Below are 2,253 nucleotides of genomic sequence, written 5' to 3'. Positions count from 1 at the left end.
ACTGTCGGTGATGGTTCAATCATTCTAACCAAAGGGTGGGTTCTTTACTGAGTCAAAATTTGGAGGTTGGTAGTCGGACGGGTGATATTCAACGTAATATTTTGATTTTGCACCATATTCCAAACGCTGTTCAATCTTCCTATCCACTCTACTGACATTATTTTAATTTTAAATGTAAATAAGATGAATGGCCAGAGATGTAGCTAATTGTGTTTTTGGGGGGTCAAATTTGGACACACGAGTTGTGTATATTATAAATTATATATTGTTTTGGGTGGGCATGTGCATGTTTCGGAGGGGCCAATGTCCTTCTATGCTCCCACTTAACGATATCCCTGTGCTCGGTGTTAGTAATCTATCCTTTACTTTGTTTTATTTTACTTCGCTTTTCTGTCACTTTTGGCTAATCGCAAAGAGGGGAGATGGTGAGAAGATGAAATAGATGAAGGAAGAATCACAAACACAAATGGACAGAACATAACACAAGTCCCACAAAGGAGTATACTAACTATGATTCCAGGCGTCAGAGCCTCGCTAGTGTGCAAAAATGCAGTCGAGGGTGTGTACGTGGTATGAAATATACCCTGAGTATATAAAGTATGGAGGGAACGTGCTGAGGGTGGAATTAACCACATAGTTTCAAAAAATGCGGACAAGAGGAAAGATACCAAATGATTGGGAGAAAAACATTATAATACCCATTTATAAGAAGGGAAATGCCACAGACTGTGGAAACTACAGAGCTAGCAATGATAATATATTCAAGTATATTGGAATGAAGATTGCGAGTTTGACTTTGAAGAGGAGCAAGCGATATTTCGTCCAGGAAGACAAGCAAAGACCACATGATATTTTAGAGCAGAGGAATAGAAGCAAACTTGACATTTCCCGATGTGAAAGCTGCTTTCGACATGATACCAAGGAAAGTAATATGGGAATGGGAACTACTAAAAAGGAGGAAGGTTCCACTAAGACTATTCAGAACAGTAAAGTCGATGTATGTGAAAGTAGGAGGAGTCGTTCGACTGAATGGTGAAACATCACAAGCCTTTATGATGGATAGAGGAGTAAAACATGGGGACAGTTTGAACGCACGACTCTTTATAACAGTAATGGATGAAGTGATAAAAATAGGCAAACAAAGAACAGAAAAAAAAGCTAGGAATGCGGAGAATGAGGCCAGTGATTTGTCAAACTTTGGTGTACGCAGATGAGATAGTGCTCAGGGGGCCAAAAAACGGTACTAGAATGGACAGAAACGTTAAGGGAAAGGTGGTTTATGAAAACAAGAGCAAAGTAATGAAGATGAGCAGAACGGAAGGTCAAGTAGGAAACCTAAACATAAACTGCAATGGAAAACAACTTGAGCAGGTCCCAAGCTATAAATATCTTGAAACAATACTTGCTCCAAATGGGAAAATAGAGCCAGAAGTCTAAAATCGTATCCGAAAAGCAAATAATGCATAATATCAAATGAACCAGACAATATTTGCAAAACGAGAAACTAGGGCCAAACTACAAACATATAAATAAATCAGTAATATAGAACCAATACTACTGTGTGGAAGTGAAAGCCAAAGAAAGGAAAGGAACTTAGTAAGATAACAACTGTAGAAATGAAATGCTACCGAAAGATAGTAGGAAAAGCAAGCAAAGACAGAGTAAGAGATGAAAGGATAAGGGAAGAGCTGGAGCAAACATCAATTGAAAACCAACTCATGAAAAGACAAATGAAATGGTTTGGCCACGTAACCAGAATGGAAGACGAAAGGAAACCCATGGAGTTCTTGGAGGCAAAACCAGAAGAAAGAAGGCCCATGGGCAGACTAAAGAAGACATATGAGGATATGGTGGAAGAAATAGGAAGGAAAAGAGGGAAGACATTCCAAGAAATAAAGAAGATGGCCAAGAACAGAGGAGAAAGGAAAAAGTGGGTCTAGGCATCCCCGACGCTGTAATAAGGGATGACATAAATTTCCCCGGAGAGAGGTCGGTCTGACGCTTGAACTAGGCAACGCAGTCGGTTGACGTTGCCACACAATCCGCGGGAACTAGCGACTTTTGTCTCGCTCTCGCTTTGCTTTTCCCATATGTGGCAACATCGCAATTCTGCCCATCCGCCTATTTTCATGGCCGTGCGTATAGTTATCTATACGAACAAGGCATTGTAGGAATTGTCCATCGCTCAAATCACCTTAAAATTATTGTTTACTTATTCAGCAGGTTTTTACCCGGCGTGCATTGCATCTACTG

The 2,253-nt window shown here is 40.2% G+C and overlaps 1 protein-coding gene across 1 annotated transcript; it reads left to right on the top strand.

Moving 5' to 3' along the window:
* Window positions 1-1,616: 1,616 nt before the first annotated feature.
* Window positions 1,617-1,940, top strand: LOC145984268 (uncharacterized). Its single transcript, XM_083117892.1, has one exon. The coding sequence runs from the start codon at window positions 1,617-1,619 to the stop codon at window positions 1,938-1,940; it is 324 nt and encodes a 107-aa protein (XP_082974018.1).
* Window positions 1,941-2,253: the final 313 nt, after the last annotated feature.

Source organism: Lepisma saccharinum, chromosome 1 (assembly GCF_977018435.1).
Source record: "Lepisma saccharinum chromosome 1, izLepSacc3.1, whole genome shotgun sequence".
In the NCBI taxonomy this organism is placed as follows: Eukaryota; Metazoa; Arthropoda; class Insecta; order Zygentoma; family Lepismatidae; genus Lepisma; species Lepisma saccharinum.
This window is presented reverse-complemented; position numbering and strand designations above follow the sequence as displayed.

Excerpts from the sequence above, each read along its gene's own strand:
- LOC145984268 (XM_083117892.1), top strand. The coding sequence starts at position 1,617 with ATGAAATGCTACCGAAAGATAGTAGGAAAAGCAAGCAAAGACAGAGTA.